This window comes from Eurytemora carolleeae, unplaced genomic scaffold (assembly GCF_000591075.1).
Source record: "Eurytemora carolleeae unplaced genomic scaffold, Eaff_2.0 scaffold991, whole genome shotgun sequence".
NCBI lineage: Eukaryota > Metazoa > Arthropoda > Copepoda > Calanoida > Temoridae > Eurytemora > Eurytemora carolleeae.
Genome location: NW_019396920.1, coordinates 26,991 through 46,214, shown reverse-complemented (window position 1 = coordinate 46,214; position 19,224 = coordinate 26,991). Strand labels below are relative to the sequence as shown.

Here is a 19,224-nt window from a genome sequence, read left to right as displayed (position 1 = left end):
CCCTTCCACCTTCCTCCTTCCATAATATCTTCCTACTCTCTTCCCTCCTTCCTCCTTCCATAATATCTTCATACTCCCTTCCCTCCTTCCTCCTTCCATAATATCTACCTACTCTCTTTCCTCCTTCCTCCTTCCATAATATCTTCATACTCCCTTCTCTCCTTCCTCCTTTCATAATATCTACCTACTCCCTTCCACCTTCCTCCTTTCATAATATCTTCCTACTGCCTTCCACCTTCCTCCTTCCATAATATCTTCCTACTCCCTTCCACCTTCCTTCCTTCTAAAATTGCAAACTTCACTACAAATTTTGCAACTCCCCCTGTAATCATACTTGCTAGTAATTTAAGCATTAAATTGCATTTATATTTATTTTTCAGAAAGGATAAATATGCACAAGAGGCGAACAATTTGAGATTTAGGTAAGAAAACTGTTTTAAAATTATCCGGAAACGTTGGCGTTATTTTTGATCTGGTATCCATTACCCTTTGCTCAAACCCCCCGAGTCATCTTAGGGTTTAAATCATGAAAATCATTCAAATATTTTTCCTTAAAAATATCTTAAAACACTCCTTAGTCCTCAAGGTCGACGTTAAATCCAGTGAAATTTCAAAAAGATTTTAAGTTGAATCGAAAAATGCTGTCAAAATAACCTCCCTTCCCCTCCTATACAATCTGATCTTTCAACGCTGAATTAAAACTACGAGAAAAGATAATATATCCCGGAAAAGTCCAAAATTACTATTCTGCCCTTGTTTGCATAATTATATGGTTCATGAATTCTTCACATCAAATATTCCTGGTATCAAGAGTTCTAGAATAAAATATGAAAATTTTAGAATTAGAACTTTTAGAAACAACTTTAAAATTCAGAAGTACTGTACCTTTCGATCTGAGAGAAATAGTTCCAGTCCTTCATGTTCATGTAAAAGTTGCCGATCTGAGAGAAATAATTCCAGTCCTTCATGTTCATATAAAAGTTGCCGATCTGAGAGAAATAATTCCATTCCTTCATGTTCATATAAAAGTTGCCGATCGGCGCGAAACTGTAAATGATGTCTTTATTCAAGATGGATTCTTATGCAATGTTTTGAACGACAGGTTTATTAGGCTGAAATAAAAGGAGAAGGTTGGGTTGAGAAGAGAAGGTTGAGAGGAGAAGGATAGGATGAGAGGGATGGAAAGAGATGGACGGGAAGAGAAGAATGGTAAGGTAAGGATGGAATGGGTAGATGAGAAGGTTGGGATGAGAAGGATGAAAGAGTAGGATAAGGTTGGAATGAGAAGGATTAGAGGGTATGATAAGTTTGGGATGAGAAGGATGAGAGGGTATGATAAGTTTGGGATGAGATAGATAAGAGGATAACGTTGGGATGATAAGGATGAGTTGTAAAGGTTGGGATGGGAGAATAAGTTTGGGATGAGAAGGATAAGAGGGTAGGATAAGTTTGGGATAAGGGAATATGGTTGGGATGAGAGAATAAGGTTGGGACGAGAAGGATGGGATTAAAAGGATGAGATGGTAAGATTGGTATGAGAAGGATGAGAGAATAGGATAAGGTTGGGATGAGAAGGATGAGAAGAATGAGAGGGTAGGATAAGGTTGGTATGAGAAGGATGAGAAGGATGAGAGGGTAGGATAAGGTTGGTATGAGAAGGATGAAAAGGATGAGAGGGTAGGATAAGGTTGGGATGAGAAGGATGAGAAGGAAAAGGTCGGAATGGTTGAAATGATTATGACCATGAATTCAACAAAGAACATACTTCAAATAATCGTAAGTCCAGAGTTCTCAGTTCAGCCCCCCCCCCCCCCGGTCGTCTCTTACACAATCAGGTCCCATTACCCCAAACTCCCCACCCTCCTAACCCCCCAACCCAAATCTAACCCGTAGAATATCAACCCAAATGTATTTTATTTCAAATCTAGTTTTTAAGCTGTAGGGCTGATAATAAACTGATCTGAAAGAATGACATTTTAAATCACTTCTTGAACATGATGATTATAAACTGGATTTTGGACAGTGTCTATTACCAGTATTTGAGATTTATATGAAACATGAGAGTTTAAAGACGACTTAAAGATCGTCTTTTATCTCTAAATTAATTTTGCGGCATTCAATAAAACATAGACGAATTAATTTTAGACGTCTCTCCACTGTCATGTTCTGTTGGACACCCTGTATTTTTAAACTAGAGTTGGAGGTGGGGTGGGGGGGGGAACTCGAGGGTCACCTTTTACTTGGTTTAATTTGTACAACTTTGGTTGTTGAAGCACAAAGAATATATTTAAGTGGGATTTGATGAAGGTTCATTAAACTTTGTTATGATCCTCTTCGTTGAGAGTTTAAGTTTATACACTCTTCTTTAAATAGATTGCTGAGCATACCGCGGCCATCATATTTAGCATTTTTTAGAAAATCCCCGGAAACATGATTTAAACTTGAAATGTCAGATATTGAGACCTTGCTCTTAACCAGACCAAACTGAAACAAAATTGAAACAACAAACTCAATTTGAACTAAAACACGCAAAAGGAATTGAGTTTTTACCACAAAAAATGATTTTCTAATCCCTATTCCTTTGTAACCCAATGTCATATTACCTTTCATACTTCAAACTATGAATTCTGTTAGATCAAATAATCTAAGTTTGAAATATCAAACTAAACTAAACTAAACTAAACTAAACTATACTAATAGCAATAGTTAAGTGTATTTGGAGTTGTTACAAAACAAATAGTTTTACTAGACACTTATTAAATAACTAATTCAGTAGAATGGGTCTATTTACACTGCACAATTCTGTTCTGATTCTGATGTCTGGAATATATTATCATCGAAAATAAGTAATCTTATTCAGTTATTGGTTTTTGTATGATGTTTAATTATCCACAAACATTTTCTGTAGATTTGCTGAAATTTTTATTGAAAAGACGACATTTGAAGAATTTAAAGAAATCTAAGAACAAATAATAATAAGAATAAGAAGTTCAATATAATAATGAAAAAGAAATAATTGATTCTATAAACATTGATTTATAGAAAATTTCAATTGAGAAATTTGTTCCTAAACATCTAATTAGTTTACTGTGTAAATAATCATACATATAATTATGAAAAATAATTATTAATTAAATCTATTAAAAATGAAAAATTATGAAATTCAAATAATAATAGGCGCAAACCTAAGTTACTTAGGCTCCTCTGAGATATCATCGTTTTCAGATTGGTTGCGTATTTGCTGAATATGATCTGTTTAAATCTGCTATTTTTATACCAAATTTGGTATATACCGATTTTTGTATAAATCTGACACAGTTTTGTATCAATTACTCAAGACAGGAACATAGGAATATCTGTAGAACTCTTATGGGTCTCGATCAACTTAGGTTTCAGCCTATACCCCCTTTCATTTTTCCTTTACAGTCCCTTTAAGTGAGCATTTTTTCTTCAAGCTGGCATTTTATTCTTTTTAATCAACTATACTGTGTACTTTAAATATGCAGTAAAGATTAACATCTTTTAACTATTAATATTATTATTTTTATAAAGACACAAAACCTAAAAATATGTTGATGAACATTTAATATTGAAAAACATAAATTTTTATTATTTGATTCAAATATTATTACATTTTGTTCCTTGTTCAGGAGGCGAATAATAGTTGAAGAAGGCGGAGAAAAGGCGGAGTAATCATGGGGACCTTATGGAATCATTGGTTCTGGATTACATTAGGTAATTATTGTAAAGAAACTGAGTTCTTGACACAAACTCTGATTTTCTAATCCCTATAAGTTGAAAACCCGATGTCATAGACAACTATTATTCTGTATGATTGAACTATTAAGGTTTTCACCATCAGGTTTCAAAGTTAAAGGAATGAAAAAGGTTGAGTATGTGGCAAAAGATCAGATTCTTTCACTTGTAACATATGTTTGTTGGTTGGTTTGTATTCATACATAAAAACGTTAAAACAACTGAACAGATTTGGGCTATATATTTTGTAGAACTTTCCATGATCCCAGGAAATAAAACAGCTGAACAGATTGGGCTATATATTTAGTAGAACTTACCATGATCCCGGGAAATAAAAAATATATTTTTTTTGCAAGTCATCCATGAAATGAAAATAAAAAACTTAAAACCTTAAAATGTCACTTTTTAAAAAATAATATACGAAAATTATAAGTGACCCTCCATGTAAAGATGGAAATGCCCGATTGTTTCAATGTTTCTGTTTCTTTAAAATGATTATTTTAATTTGTGGTTTCTCTGCGAAAGTGACTTGCGCGTTTCTTGCTTATAAAAAGCAATTGAGAAACTCACAAAAAAAACTTTTCAATTCAGAAAAACGACGATATCTTCCATATTTTTTATCAATTTATGGTTTCAAGAGTACTGTTGTTAATCGGGCATTGTTATCTTTGCATGGAGGGTAACTTGAAATTATGCTTAAAACTACTAAAAACAGATTCTTCAAAAAATGTTGTTCACATTTCAATACTTCACCGATTTCACACTTTTTCTTAAATTTGATAAAACAACGTTTTTGAGTTACAGACAAAAAGACAGACTATGCCCAACAAACAGACAGGCCAGCATACACATGAATAATTTGACAATGTTTAATTTTATGAAAAATATTAATTTTAAGAATAATTTAGGATTGAATTTTGAGCGGAACTAATTAAGATAATTAGTTTATGTACAATTATCGAGCGATTATTGAAAACAAATTAATTTAATTAATAATTAATATTTAATTAGAAATCATTATTTCAGGGTTCGGAGTCTTAGTTACTTTGGTTCCTCATTCTTCAGGAGAATCATTGATAGAACCAGAGGTGATATATCTATCTTATCTTATCTATGTATGTATCTATCTTTTTATCTATCTATCTATCTATCTATATATCTATCTATCTATCTATCTATCTATTTATCTTTCTATCTATCTTTTTATCTATCTACCTATCTATCTATCTATCTATCTATCTATCTGTTAACTTGTTTAATGAGCATGATATAAGAACTATGTTAACATGATTGCAAGAAATTCCCCTTCCTTACAATCCGATCTAAGACATTGATTTGATTTTAGAACAACTACTTGCTTTATTTCTTTTTTTATGTAAATAGAAGAATATACAAATTGTTAAAGATAGATAACTGATATTTTGAGAATGATAAAAAGATTTCATATGAACTTCTTTATAATTTATTTAAAAAAGCATCAACATGTATTCCGAAACTTGTTTTCAATGCTTACCGGTAAGAATTTATTCAGATATTTTGCAAGTTTGCAATATTCAAATATATATGGCTAAGAACTAAACCTTCAAACTCTTGTAAAATTACAAATATTCGCAAAATCATGATTTTGCTAAAATACAAGGTTCTTGAGTAATAAGAAAATTCTAATTAGTTGGAATTTGCATTTGGCGAAAGGTAGTTGATTAATATGTCATAAAAAGGATTACACGGCGGATTAATAAGCTATCATACGGCGAATAATAAAACTGTTTGAAGGCGACCAGTGAAACCTAAAAATTGAATGTCTGTCTCATATGATGATACTAAGGCGGATGATTAAGCTTCCTGATGGCGAATCATTACTGACATGAGGCGGATGATTAAGCTTCTTCTAGTGCATGGAGGTGGGGGATACTTGAAGTTGAAGAAGGATGTTTGGATGAGTCAGGAGAAAATATATACGAGTAGTCAAGAGAAGTGGGAACAAAGACTAGGAAGAAGTGGGAGTGAAGAGTAGAGGAAGTGTTAGTAAAAAACAAACTTAGGAGTAAAAACATAGAAGTAGAAGTAAAGAAAGAAAGAAGTGCGAGTAAAATAATGAAGTAGAAGTAAAGAAAGAAAGAAGTGGGAGTAAAATAAAGAAGTAGAAGTAAAGCATAGAAAAAAATGGGAGTAAAAAACAGAGATGGCAGTAAAAAAGTAGCAGTAAAGAATTGAATGAAGTGTATACAAAAAAATAAGGAGTGTGAGTAGAGAATAGAATGAAGTGTAGGCAAAAAAATAAGAAGTGTGAGTAAAGAATAGAATGAAGTGTAGGCAAAAAAATAAGATGTGTGAGTAAAGAATAGAATGAAGTGTAGGCAAAAAAATAAGATGTGTGAGTAAAGAATAGAATAATGGGTAGGCAAAAAAAGAAGAAGTGTGAGTAAAGAATAGAATGAAGCGTAGGCAAAAAAAGAAGAAGTTTGAGTAAAGAATATAATGAAGCGTAGACAAAAAAATTAGAAGTTTGAGTAAAGAATAGAAGGATGCGTAGGCAAAAAAAAGAAGAAGTGTGAGTAAAGAATAGAATGAAGCGTAGGCAAAAAAATAAGAAGTGTAAGTAAAGATATAAGATAAATCACTGCGATTTAATGGTCTCACGCTCTCAAGCAAAAATCGTTGAGAATTTTGCCAATAACTTCTAAAAAACCAAATCTAACAAGAAGTGCTTTACAGCGCTAAAAGTACATGTAAAGGGCTACAGAAACGCATAAGTGAGTTAGAGCGGTAAAATCTAAGCTTAGGGCGTTGCGACACTTCAAAGTCAGCCCTGTCTTAAAAATTGATGAGACTGTTTATAAGGAGGCTGAATCTATGTGAAATGGAGTAAAGAAACAGAAGTGAGAGTAAAAGAAAAAGCAGGAGTATTAGAACAGAAATAGAAGTAAAAAGAACAGAAGTGGAAGTAAAGCAAATCTAGTTATATAAGTGTGAAATATATAAAAACTTTCCCCCAGTAAAACTGAATAAACAAAAGCTAATTATTCAAATACTTGTTAAATATTCAAAAATGTAAACAAACACAACAAAATTCATGTTTAATATTTTAGAAATTTTGAAAACACAATTTCTCTAATATTCTTGTTCACAAAATATTCTTTATGCTAAACTGTTTCATGCACAACATTTTGCTACAATATTTGTGCGAACTTGGAAAATATCAATTTGACAAACATTGCAAAATGGTGAGAATTTTCAATTCACTATTCGATTTTTTCTAAATTTTTCCACCTCAGTAATGGATTGTAAACCTAATTTCATGAGACTTTCAAAACAAAATAACTAAATATTTAATATTTGTAACGGGTCCCAACCCCCCTTTCCATCAAGTTGCGGTTTCACAAAGAATTAAGATTTCTCTTCAAATAACGTTAAAAAATGCATTCCGCAAAATAGAGTTTGCAAAAATGTCCATTGTCATTAAAAATAATGATTTAAAATTTAATGATTTTATGTGGCATCACACTTCACACGACGCATTTTAAATTTTTGTCATTTTGTTTATTCTTGTCCCTTGGAGAGGCTGGTATTTTTTTTATAAAATAGTGAAAGGCTTCTGTTTTTTATAAAATAGTGAAGAATGCCTTAAGTGATATACAGCACTTCAAGCTTAATATTCTCGAAAATAGACAATTAATTTTTTGTTAAATGCAGTTTTTTTATTGCTATCTATTTTTTTACAGAAATGCTTGAAAGGTTGAATTACTTTTGACATTACCGAGAAATATACAAATTTTAAAGATATCATAAATTTTAAACTGTTAAAAATATATCTCGTCATTTTACCTTATCTCGTCATAATTTCAAATATCATTCACAAAGGAGTTGAATACTAGGATACATGATTTGATAAAAAGTAGGAAAAATAAACTAGTTATTACTTCAAAATTTAGTTTGAAATGTCAAAGATTTACGGCATCAGATTGCATAGATATAAGGATTAGGAAAAAAGCATTTGAGGCGAGTAATCAGTTCCTTTTAGAGCTAAATGATTTGATGAAATAAATCAGATAAAATTCTGCTTGTCATTCCCTTTCCTTTCTTCTAGTAATAAACTATTCACACACACACATGGAAGACGAATTTTTCTTTAAATTCTAAAGAAAATTATATTTTAAAATATTTCACAATACATTTCAGATATAGCTAAATGTTTATTGTGCTTGTCGCGTCAAATCAAGTATTTGAAAAAATATCATGTTGAAAAATGTTAGAATACAAATTTGATAAAAAATAAGTTAAGCTTTACATAAAATACATACTTAAAAATAATAATGGAATGTTGTGTACAGTTTGGGGGAACATGTTCGTGGATTGTGTACAGTTTGGGAGAACATGTTCGTGGATTGTGTACAGTGTGGGAGAATATGTTCGTGGATTGTGTACAGTGTGAGAGAATATGTTCGTGGATTGTGTACAGTTTGGGAGAACATGTTCATGGATTGTGTACAGTTTGGGCGAACATGTTCGTGGATTGTGTACAGTGTGGGAGAATATGTTCGTGGATTGTGTACAGTGTGGGAGAATATGTTCGTGGATTGTGTACAGTGTGGGAGAATATGTTCGTGGATTGTGTACAGTTTGGGAGAACATGTTCGTGGATTGTGTACGGTTTGGGGGAATATGTTAGTGAATTGTGTACAGTTTGGGAGAACATGTTCGTGGATTGTGTACAGTTTGGGAGAACATGTTCGTGGATTGTGTACAGTGTGGGAGAATATGTTCGTGGATTGTGTACAGTGTGAGAGAATATGTTCGTGGATTGTGTACAGTTTGGTTCGTGGATTGTGTACAGTTTGGGAGAACATGTTCGTGGATTGTGTACGGTTTGGAAGAACATATTCGTGGATTTCTGTCAAAACATTGATTTAAAACGCTCAGTTCTTCTTGTATTCATATCTCCGAATAATTTTCAGGTTTCATTAAATATTCAGATTTATTTAAAACCAATCTCAGAGAAGATCTAAGGGAGATCAATGTATAGGTTTATTGGTTTATAGGTTTATAGGTTTATAGGTTTAAAGGTTTATAGGTTTATAGGTTTATAGGTTTATAGGTTTATAGGTTTATAGATTATAGGTTTATAGGTTTATTGGTTTATAGGTTTATAGGTTTATAGGTTTATAGGTTTAAGGTTCCTAGGATTCTAGGTTTATTAGTATCTAGTTATCTTTTTATGTGAATGGATGATGTATAGTTTTCTTTAGCATTCTTTATTTAAAACTTGATATTATTTGAATATGAAAGGTTAAAAGATTTGGACTTATTGGATCAAAGAATGATTAAGTTTTGATAGATTTTTGTCTTCTCCAAGTTCTCATAGATCAATGTATTATTTAGTTTAAAAAATGTAATATGCGTCTCCGGGTTCTTATTAACCCTTCATGATTTGTTTTCAAGAAGTTTTATGTTTTTCCAGGTTCTCATTGATCAATTTGTGATTTGTTTCAAAAATTTCTATGCTTCTCTGGGTTCTTATGGATCTCTTTGTGATTTGGTTTCAAAAATTTCTGTATTTCTCCAGGTTCTCATTGATCCATTTGTGATTTGGTTTGAAAAATTTCTATGCTTCTCTGGGTTCTTATGGATCCATTTGTCATTTGGTTTCAAGAACTTCTATGCTTCTCCGAATTCTCATTGATCCATGTTTGAAGTGGTTTCAATAATTTCTATGTTTCTCTGGGTTCCCATTGATCCATGTATGATTTGGTTTCTAAATTTTCTACGCTTCTCTAGGCCTAGAGCTATATAGGGCAGAGAATAGGCAGCGAAATCATTAGTTTTGAATAATTTACAGTGGGTGTCCAAATAAAATTCACAACTAAAGTAAATACTAATAATCTTGTTTTGAAACTAAATACGCAAAGACATATTCAAAAATATGTTTATAAACTTGTTGCTACTGTAAATTTTAAGAAAGCAATGAATTTAATTTTCTTACAAGATTTATTTTGTGACATCCTTGAGTAATCCTGTTTAGAAATATTAATCAATTCTTATAATACAAGACTAGTAATTGTTCAATATAAGATTAGATTTAGAAAATTCTAATTTATTTTATTTCAGGTTTTAGATGAGAGCGTGTTTATATCTCTTCCTGCCGGAGCAAGGGGAGGCAAGGTTCTCGTTATCCCAGAGCAACTGAACCCTGAGCAAGGGTTTCTTGAGCTACAACCCAACCCGGAGCTGAACCCGCTCTGGCCACGAGAAAGAAACCCAAAGGCCAGACAAGAACCTCATGTATCCGTGAGTAAATCTGTGAGTAAAGTGAGTGTAAAAATGGGCGACGTGTCGGAGGCAGGTTACAGGAGCCTGAAGAAGATCTCCGATATCTACGTGGACCACGGGATCAGCAACAAGGTGGAGACAAACCGGCCTCAGGCTCTTCATATTGATCCCCAGTTTATCAGCTACAACCTGGTCTACCGGGATCCGGAGGAGGAGAAACCAGAACCCAAACCTTCAGGTTTACTCCAGACAATCATTGCCAAACTCAAATCTTTGGCTCGAGCCACCACGTCCAGAATTCGAATGTCTAGTAACCTACTGGGTGGAGACAGGTTCAGCTTTCCGGAGGACCAGGATACATCCACTCCTGATACTTCTGAACCCGCCCCAGGCCAGATTTCTACTACTCCCATTCAACCCGTGATTTTCAATAAAGAAACGGAATCTGATAATATCTCAATCCTTGTGGATGATCTGAAGGTTTCAGCAGGAGAATCCAACCCTACACACGGGACGGAGATCTATGATGAGATAAATGAGACGGATGAACCTAGCTCCAGGATTGATATTAAACCTTTATCAGGAACTGAGTAACTTGTCATCTATCAATCTTTTCTGAGAAGATGGGATGCTTCTTAAAATCCAATTAGCTGAAACCAGAAACCTTTAGAACTTTATGGGCGCTTGTGGGATATATCCTCGCGGAGTTTTATAGTTGATTTCAATATTTTCTATTTGAAAAAAACACGCACGTTTAGAAACTAGAGAAACAATGGTCATTTTTGCGGTTTGAATCAATTAAAACTCAAATTTCATTCATGGCAAGAAACCAGGATAAAACCAGAAAATTTCCCAATGCATAAATCAATTTGAATTGTTTTGCAATTGTCCAGAATAGATTCAAGATTTGTTACTCCGTGTAGGTTCAGGAGTAGGAGGAAAGGGAGAGGAAAGGCCAAGAAGTCTAGATGCTAGAGGGAGATCCTTACCTCTTCACATACTAGAGGATCTAGGTAAGATAAAGACTTCTGTGAACAATCAAGGATTTACGTCCTAGAAAATCATTGGTATACGTCCGAACCACCAAATCAAGGATATAAGTCCTAGAGAGTCATGGAAATACGTCCTAAAGAATCAAGGTTATACATCCTAAAGTATTGTTGGTACACGTCCTACAGAATTAGGATATACGTCATAGAGAATAAAGGATTTAAGTCCCAGAGAGTTAATGATTTAAGTCCTAGAGAATCAAGGATATACGTCCTAGAGAATCAAGGATATACGTCCTAGAGAATCAAGGATATACTTCCTAGAGAATCAAGAATATAATTCCTAGAGAAATAAGGATATAAGTCGTGGGGAATTAAGGATATAAGTCCTAGAGAATCAAGGATATAAGTCCTAGAGAGTCAAGGATAAAAGTCCTAGAGAATCAAGGATATAAGTCCTAGAGAATCAAGGATATATATCCTAGAGAATCAAGGATATATGTCTTAGAGAATCAAGGATAAAAGTCATAGAGAATAAAGGATATAAGTCCAAGAGAATCAAGGATATATGTCGTAGAGAATCAAAGATATAAGTCCTAGAGAATCAAGGGTATAAGTCCTAGAGAATCAAGGATATAAGTCCTTAGTTCTTACACTCCTTGAAAAATACTTCCCCTGTAGATCTTGGATATCTGCGCTACCGTCAGATCTGGATATCTTGACATAGCTTCCTGACTACGAATTGGAAAGATTGAAATAAAAAGATTACCAATGCTCCATTAATTGATAAAAACTGATTGCTTGAGACTTGATTTAGGCTGAAAACTAGTTTAAATTCATTGGTTCGAACAGTTTATGGTTCATGAGACAAAACCAGATTAAGGGGGGGGGATTGAGAAGGATGAGAGGGGGGGGGGTTGTAGGTGGTTGTGGTTTAAGAATAAGGAAATGGTAAGAAGAAACACACAGATCTGATAAAATATCACACATATTTTCTAATAATGCTCTTTATATCTATTTATTTTACAATTTTTATCACGTTTTTAAAATCCCATCCTTGAACAAATTGTTTAAAAATGCGTCGGCATATATCCTACTAATACGCGTATAAAATCGTCAACATATATCCTACTAATAAACGTATAGATGCGTCAACATATATCCATACTCAATATGCGTATATATGCGTCAACACGTATTTACTCAACAACCGTATATATGCGTCAACATATATCCTACAGTATATGCGTATATATGCATCAACATATATCCTACAGTATATGCGTATATATGCGTCGACATATATCCTACCAAGCAAGCATATATGCGTCAACATATATCCTACTGTATATGCGTGGAACTGATATTAGTGTTTAATGGCTGTTTATTTTCACGATTATTATGCGGGGAACGTGACAGGAGATATTTACCAGTAAACTATAGTTGGAAGAAATGGGACACAAAAGTGGGGAAAGGAAATGCGGGAACTTTTCTCAAACAAATGTTATTGTGATGTAACTTTTTAATTTTTTTTTGAAAATTAAGTGGTGATCTTGTCAAGCAGGACTCTTCAGAAATAGGATTAGGATGGGAACGCAGATTAATTTGAGCAGTATCTTTGATGCAATTAATGGATATTTTAGAAGATTTCGGGTCAATCCTGGCGTCAATTGATCTGGGGTTCTATCTGATTTGGTCCAGTGTTCTGAGACAAAATTTGAATTCATATTATCAAATATATTAAAGATATTTCATAGATCGGATATTTCATAAATATTGAATGGATAGGGATAGAATATTTCATACTTTAAAGAGCTTATCGCAATTTCACATAAAACTAGCAAAAATGTTTTGCAATCATTTGCATTTACAGTACAAGGAAAGCCTCATTTGTGTTTTAGTTTTAAACTTTATTTGCCGGACTTGAGCAAAGGATTTGAGTTTTTGTCACAAACTTGAATGTCATTGAAACAAGTTTTCCAATTAACTTTTATCAAGATTAGGTTTTTATTTAGAAATCCAGAGTCTAGAACGAAGACTGAGGGAGAAGGCGGAGAGGACGGAGAATGTCGTGATCAAGGAGATCCAGGGGGCGGAGTGGGAGGCGGAGCAGTTGGGGGAGATAGTAGAGCAGAACCACAGAGAGGCGGAAAGCAAGGCGGAGGATCTCATTCAGAGTCAAGGAGATTTCAATTTTGATTTTTCGGCTGAGAAAATATTTACTGGAGGTAACTAAATATTTACTGCAGGTAACTAAATATTTACTGCAGGTAACTAAATATTTACTGCAGGTAACTTTAATAATGTTTTAAATCAAATACTTGAGTCTAAAGGTCGTCTTCTTATTCCACAGTTTTATGGGTCTCATTGGAGCAGAATTTATTAAAATAAAAGTAAAAATTCAACGATATTATATTGCAAAGGTATACGGACTCTGAAATTAGAGTACTAGCCGAGTAATCAATTCTTTTCTAAATGCTGTAATCAAATCAATTATAAGAAATGCAGTGAGAGCAATGGTCGATATACACTTGAAATAAAGCTTCCAGTCCCTTTAAACAAATTAAAAAACATGATATCAGAAAAAATGGGCATAATAGACAAAAAATGATTAATGGTTCCACCATGAGGCAGAATTGAAATGATATTTATAGTTCCTGACATAAATGGGTTAAATAACTATCATTAGCTTGCTCCGAACCTTATCTGAACCATGTACTCAGATCAGTACCTAGATAAGGTTTGGTAATATTTGCAAATAATACACCACAAGCTGTTAGTTTTAGCAAGGTTTGTATTTTATCCTATTAGGGATCTAAATAAGGAAGTGGAGCACAAACATTAAAAAACTTAAAAACCTAATGCTTGTGTGTGTTTTAGTTTCTTAAATATTATTTCTTGTTTTCTACAGTACAGGGTTAACTAGAAAACTGTGGAATGATCGCTGTTTTATTTATTTTTCATAAAGAAATGTCCATTAGGATTTTTACAACTGATATATTTTTCTATCTATCTATCTATCTTTCTATCTTTCTATCTATCTATCTATCTATCTATCTATCTATCTATTTATCTATCTATCTATCTATCTATATATCTATCTATCCTTCTATCTATCTATCTATCTATCTAAATTCGCTTCGCTAACGGGTTCAATAAACAGTTTAGATTTTCTCTAAAATCCTGACCAGACGTTTCCTCGTCTCTCCCCCCCCCCCCACCCACCGTTAACAACTTTCTAAATCGGAGTTTTGCAAGATTGAAAGTCATGAAAACCTGCTGGGGATTGAATTGCATGCAAAAATCAGGGAGAAAGTGAACTGCAGACCTGATTTAGCAGAAAATTGAGCAAAAAAATCCATGAAATAAAATTCTGCCGGTTATTAGTTAATTCTTAAAAAAGTCCCCCCCCCCACTTCTCACTTTATCTGTCTATCTATCTATCTATCTATTTTTAATATCTATAGAAGTTTTCCTTATGCTACGATTCGACCCATCAGGTCGACTTTGTGTAACTGAAAAACGACCTTTATCATTAGTTGTAGAATGGTTAGGGGTGAAAGAATTATTACAATTACAATAAAAAATGTTAGATTTAAATTTATCGCCGCATATATTAGTCAATTATGGATGCTATAGGTGAATGTATATGGTTACAGTGGTTAATCTAAACTCACATAGGAAGCGTGGTTTTCAACCTAAAGCCGTGTTTTGCGAATAACCACCAAATGAAACAAAAATAGGAATTAAGAAGAAAAAGAAACATATCCGGCCTTTTAAACAAAAAAATGTTGAGGATTTTTGGCAAACAGCTGTTTGGATTCAGCAGAAAATTTTGAAAATTTAATAGTTCAATGATTTGCTGTCAATTAAAAAAATCACCTTATGATCTGAAAAAGATCTAAAATTTTAAAATCAGCCATTAATTTAAAAAATCAGCTGAAACTTCAGAATTCAGCCGACAATCAAAGAAAACCGGAGATGATTTAAAAACAGCTGACATTAAAAGGTTTGGTGAAAATTCTAATACCAGCTGACAGTTTCAAAACACACTGGTCACTGAGCATTTTAAAATCAGCTGATTATTTTTAAAATCAGGTGATCATTTAAAATCAGCTGATAATTTAGATGACGAGGAGCTGAGAATAGAAGGAGAGAGAATTGACGCAACAAATATCAGCGCAATCGTTGGAGTCGTCGTCGGGATAGTCATCTTTATTATCATCAGCATAGGTTATTATTATTATCAGTATTATTATTATTATTATTATTTTTATTATGGCAAAAAAACTCGATATTTGATAATGTTTTGTGTCTTCTCCCTTAAAACTCTATATTTCATGATATTTAGGACAAAAACCTACTTTTTTATGATATAAGGGTATTTGCTAAGACCTATGGATGTTAACGTTTTCATTTTTCAGAAAAAACGATCGTTTCGTTATGAAACGATGACGAAAAATCGAAAACGATCGTTTTTTAAATAGTTCGTTTTTTAAAAATGGTCGTTTTTAAAACGATCGTTTCGTTAATTATCGTTAACGACGACCCTTCGTTAACGATCGTTAACTATGACCCTTATTTAACGATCGTTAACGACGACCCTTCGTTAACAATAGTAACGACAACCCTTCGTTAGCCATTGTTAACGAGGACCCCTTCGTTAACGATTAACGAAGAGAGGAAACCGACCAGAAGGGCGTCTGTACTTTTCATTGAGTCGTTTTTAAGAAAATATCAATGAGTTTTAACTCCCCCACAACTTTTAAACTTCATGTAAGACGACATTCAATAAAGTTGCATGGAATTTTTTTTTCCAAAAACGACCGTTTTGATAAAGTTCGTCGTTTGGTTAACAATCGTTAACGACAACCCTTCGTTAACGACGACCCTTCGTTAACGATCGTTAACGACGACCCTTCGTTAACGATCGTTAACATAATTGTCAAGAAAAATCTTTTTTCAGAAACGATCGTTTTTTCAAAAACGATCGTTTTTTAAAAAACAATCGTATAAAAAAGGTCGCAAATCGTTATAATAAAAAACGATCGTTTTCAAAAACGATCGTTATTCGTTTTCTAAAAGTTCAAAACGAGTGGGTCGTTTTTAAAAATGATCGTTTTTTCCGAAAACGAAACGATCGTTTTTGAAAACGAAACAAAAAACGATCGTTTACAAAAACGATTAACAACCCTACAGTAGGACTAGGCACCTTTCCACCTTTTTAAAGCCGTTTGGTTAACGGTTAGTTCCAATCGTTTTTAAAATAAAATCTCAGGTAGCCGTTAGTTAACAATCTCAATTTTATTAACGGCTTTAACAGAAAATTTTCAACAACCGTTATTGGCTCTAGCCATTAAAATTGCTGCTATTACAGAATTAATGGCGTTAACGGCGCAAAGCTCTAAACAAATTTCGTTAACGGTTAATAAAATAGTTAACGGCCCTTTAGCAGTATTAACGGCGTTAACGGTCTATAAAATTGTTAATGACATTTAAGACAACACTTAAACACTTTTACAAGTTTAATGCAATTTTAAGCAAAAAATCGAAATCCGCCGTTTAAAAATAAATCCATTTCGTTTAAAATCGTTTATTTTTTTTCAAAACGATTTAAAAATCAACTGTTTTTTGTCGTTAATTAACGGACTCTTCCGTTTATTTTTGAAATCCCAGACCTAGTATTTGCCCTGAAACCTCCGTATTTAATTCCAATATTTATTTTCCAATATTTTATTTTCCAATATTTTATTTTCCAATATTTTATTTTCCAATATTTTATTTTCCTCTCAAATATCCTTGTTGTGTCTCTGATACTTAACGAAACATGAACAGGTGGCTGACATCTTGAGAAACACGTTAATTGTTAAATATGGAAAACCATTAAAAACAGAAAATTTATCCTTCGCAATGTAACTGTCATTATTCTTTTTTTATTAGTTCAAAAAAAAATTGAAAAAAAGTTTTGAAAAGGAAATTGAATATATATAGAAGAGGAAAAAGGATCGTATTTTTATTGATAAAAAGGACTTAAAAAAATATATATATATATATAAAAAATATACAGCCCAATTCACAAAATTGAAATAAATCGAGGAAATTTAAATTAAGAATCGCTTAAAATACATCCTTCAACTTTCTACCCTATACTGAAACCTAGTCAAATATTAAAAATATTCTAAAAAAAGTTGAAAATTTTATCATGAAACTTATCAAAACATTCGCAGGATATGCAGTTCATCTTTCCAATATGTTTTCATAGACATGGACTTTCGTGGATTTACCCCTGCAAATTTGCAGATTTTTAAAATTCATTTTCTAGACTAAACTAAAATAAATTGTAGACAGACCTCCGGACAATAAGACATTTTCTAAATATCTATGTAGTTTATCCTGTCGTTTAATTGATCGCTTCAGAGTTTCCTTGATTTAGAGTATTCATGCTTTTTCATTGGCAGCTAGATCATTGGCAGCTAGATCATTGGCAGCTAGATCATTGGCAGCTAGATCATTGGCAGCTAGATCATTGGCAGCTAGATCATTGGCAGCTAGATTTTTAATAGAAATATTCTATGTTGCCTGGATAATATATATATATATATTCTAGGATATGGTTGAGGATCTATGTAGCCTGGATAATATATATATATTCTAGGATATGGTTGAGGATCTATGTAGCCTGGATAATATATATATATATATTCTAGGATATGGTTGAGGATCTATGTAGCCTGGATAATATATATATATATTATAGGATATGGTTGAGGATCTATGTAGCCTGGATAATGATAGTTTCCTGAACAGTCTTGAAGCTGTAACAACTACAGATTATTGGGGAGAACCTAAATATTAAAAAATTCTTACAAGAAAAAGATCATGATCAGGATGTAGAAGGACAATCACATTGTTAAATCATGATCAGATAAGAATTACTGATCATGATCATGGTCATATCAGAAAACGTATGATCAGTGATCACCAAACTAAATCTATATCTGAGGAAGCGATGAAAAAACTCCAAAAATTAAAAACTCCAAACCTGTGAAAAGTGCTTTTCTTGAAATCATTGGACTTTTTTTTGTCTTTCAATTGCAACATTTTTTAGCAAAAATCCAATTTATGCACAAAAGAAAGTTTTTAAGCTGAAACATTTTTATTTCTATTGTTTTTATATTTTCTCTATCTTTATTCTGTCCAACATATAAATATTTAAAAACACTGAATTGTATTGTAGATATTGTACCTAAAATAAATATTTGTTACAAAAATTATTTTTTAAACTGGACAGGGTGGCTCAAATTATATTGGTTTTTAAACTGTACAGGGTGACTCAAATTATGTTGGTTTTTATGAAATAAGGTATTTAAGCTTGAAAGGAACTGATTTCTGGCCTCTATCTTAAATTTTTAGTTCTGTTATCTTTGCAACCTGATAATGAAAAACATTCATATTTCAAACTTTGAATATTTTATCTAGCAGAATTCAGGGTTTGAAATATGAACTAACTATTACTCCATCAGGTTGCAAAGATATAAGGATTAACTAATTTGATTTTATTGGTTTTTCATCACCTTATCTTCCTTTTCTTGGTTTAAGAAAGTTTTATTTTACTCTATTTGGTCAGATTTACAACTGTCAAATTCTTGATAATTTTCCAATCTCTCATCTTTGTAAACTGATGGCGTAAGCCTGTGATATTATAAACATTGATTATATAATCTAACAGAATCCAAAGTCTACGCCATTATGTTGCAGATATATGGGGATTAGAAAATTAGAGTTTGAGGCGACTGCGAGTAATTAGTTCCTATGGTAAAAAAGGACAAAACAAAAACAAAAATCGTTTATTATTTTGTGTTCTATTTTTGGTGTGAATGTATTGCGTAGAAAGAAAGCTTATTTAAGTTAAATAAAATGGAACCTTCTTTGGTTTTTATTGTATTTGTTAAATTCTTAGTGTTTCAACATATTTACATTATTTGCATGACACGATCTTGTTTGAAATAAGTTAGCATGCATGTTACAGTTTAAAATTTGCAAAAACGTTTTGATAAAACAATTTGCATTTTTTTGCTGCGGTTCATTAGATATTTAGTGCTAACAAGAGACTGAGAGTGATTGTTGAAAATGTTGAGAGGAAATGAGTAAATTAAACCCATCTTTTAAAGGTCAACACTGTATGAGGAGGGGGGGGGGACATAATGAAGAG

At 32.6% G+C, this 19,224-nt stretch overlaps 1 protein-coding gene across 1 annotated transcript; it reads left to right on the top strand.

Annotated features, from left to right (window-relative positions):
* The first annotated feature begins 375 nt into the window (after positions 1-375).
* Positions 376-17,868, top strand: LOC111710133 (uncharacterized). Its single transcript, XM_023484168.1, has 9 exons — positions 376-422; positions 3,651-3,735; positions 4,783-4,844; positions 9,862-10,606; positions 10,947-11,036; positions 13,028-13,240; positions 15,141-15,245; positions 17,471-17,556; positions 17,770-17,868. The coding sequence occupies exons 2-9, from the start codon at positions 3,696-3,698 to the stop codon at positions 17,866-17,868; spliced, it is 1,440 nt and encodes a 479-aa protein (XP_023339936.1). The 5' UTR covers positions 376-422; positions 3,651-3,695.
* Positions 17,869-19,224: the final 1,356 nt, after the last annotated feature.

What these genes read in the sequence shown, in the direction of transcription:
- LOC111710133 (XM_023484168.1), top strand. Translation starts at nt 3,696, where the DNA reads ATGGGGACCTTATGGAATCATTGGTTCTGGATTACATTAG. An exon ending in AATCATTGATAGAACCAGAG is followed by an intron (nt 4,845 to 9,861) that starts GTGATATATCTA and finishes ATTTTATTTCAG; the next exon opens with GTTTTAGATGAGAGCGTGTT. An exon ending in TGAGAAAATATTTACTGGAG is followed by an intron (nt 13,241 to 15,140) that starts GTAACTAAATAT and finishes CTGATAATTTAG; the next exon opens with ATGACGAGGAGCTGAGAATA.